The following is a 1,725-nucleotide window of genomic DNA, read 5'->3' on the forward strand; positions in this document are numbered from 1 at the left end:
TATCTATCTATCTACCTATCTATCATCTATCTACCTAATCTATCATTATCTATCTGTATCTACCTACCTTCCTACTTACCTACTACTTACCTACCTGCCTAGGAGTCGGAACAGCACGAGCCGGGGGGAACAGCCTGCCTTCCTTCTCGGCAGTGTCCTCCGTCCTCTGTGCTGCCCGGATATCGTCATCCAAAGCCACCGAGAGGAAGTGAGCGAGTGCGTCACATTTAGGTTGAACGACATACTGAGGCCGCCGGCTGACAAAGTTGGGAATAGGTTCCTGTCCCTGGTCCTTGCCCGGAGCGTTCTCTCCTGCCTCAATGTCCCTGATTTTCCTGTCCCCAAGCTGGACGTGCTCCTCACACGGCCAGGTTCCAAATGCAGGCCCAGGCGGCTTGGAGGCTCTTGGCCCAGGTGCCTTGAGCTAACTCCAGGGCCTTATTTGTCACTTCAGGTGTAAACAAAGTAGCTGATTCTCAATTCAGACAGCACATTAGTTCCACCTGAGAGCCTTTTAGAAAAGCAGGCTGTCCGGCCGCGCCCCGGGCACACCAACATCTGACCTGGTCCTGCCCTCAGCAGCGCCTCCCACTGTGGCTGTGCAGAGAGGCAGCCGGAGTCTGAGTGGGCCCCTGTGTCAGTATTAAAAGGAAAAACGGATGCCTTGGTGATTCTGATGATTAGCTTTCAGTGGACTGAGGGGGTGTAAAGATTCTCCCTTTCTGTGACTAATGGATTTTATTTATTTATTTGTTTTTCGTGTTTGGCCTGAAATTGGCCAGCGCTCAGCAAGACGCTCAGCACAAGGGGATAATCAGCTCGTGGTTTCTCGGTGATTCGGCTTATATCATGTTTTCAACCATCATTACAATGCGAATTAGTCAAATCCTCCCGCCTCAGCAAGCCAATGGCCTAGCCTACCTGGTTGGAGGAAAATTGTAGGACTTGTCAAGTTGGGCCGCTGCGAAGGTCAGACGGTACCGTCCGGTCATGACCGTGATAAAACCGGGAGCCCTCGTCCCGTAAGCTGATCGCGTTGGCATCGGAAGTACACCCAGAAACGCAATGACCGTAACTCAGCCTAGCGGCTGCCACAGCACCAGCCTCTGTAGCACTGTGTGAACTGTAGCTCCACGAGATAACAGGCGAAGATACCAGCCCAGCTAGTACCTTTACCAGTGTCCGTACAGTAGGCCTGAGAAACAGGTGCCACATGCAGGACACACGTGAGGCCTCGAGCCTGTGCCCTTGAGCTTCGCGCGTTTGCAGATGTAGGTATCAGGTGGCCAGAAGACAGCCGGTTCCCGGGAGGGCAGGGCTCGTGCCTCTGGACTGTCGTTTGCAAACTTGGCCTTGTGCTGGGGGCTTTGAGTGTGCGCCATGTGGCGGACTGGGGGCTTTGCTCATCCAGAGCCGCTGCCTGCCTTCCGGCCTGCTTCCCTCCCGCTCAGTGACTGCCTTCTGTCTGTGTTTCTTGCTACAGATGGGCAGAAGAAAGTTCAGGAGGAATTTGACATCGACATGGATGCGCCAGAGACAGAACGTGCGGCGGTGGCCATTCAGTCTCAGTTCAGAAAATTCCAGAAGAAAAAGGCTGGGTCCCAGTCCTAGTGGGAGAGCCCCTTCCTAGTCTGCCAGAAGACACCGGATTCAACCATCATCTGTCAAGAAATTAAAGAAAACACCCCAGAGAGAAATCATCTGCACACAACACACACACACACA

General features: G+C 53.3%; 1 protein-coding gene across 1 annotated transcript in view; it reads left to right on the forward strand.

Annotated features, from left to right (window-relative positions):
- The window catches only part of PCP4 (Purkinje cell protein 4), a 53,016-nt gene extending 51,297 nt beyond the window's left edge, over positions 1-1,719 (forward strand). The window contains exon 3 of the mRNA XM_039857693.1: positions 1,484-1,719. Coding sequence (XP_039713627.1) covers positions 1,484-1,611 — 128 coding nt within the window. The 3' untranslated portion in view covers positions 1,612-1,719. The remainder of the gene's footprint in view (positions 1-1,483) is intronic.
- Positions 1,720-1,725: the final 6 nt, after the last annotated feature.

Source organism: Pteropus medius, unplaced genomic scaffold, assembly GCF_902729225.1.
Source record: "Pteropus medius unplaced genomic scaffold, Ma_sr-lr_union100, whole genome shotgun sequence".
Taxonomy (NCBI): Eukaryota; Metazoa; Chordata; class Mammalia; order Chiroptera; family Pteropodidae; genus Pteropus; species Pteropus medius.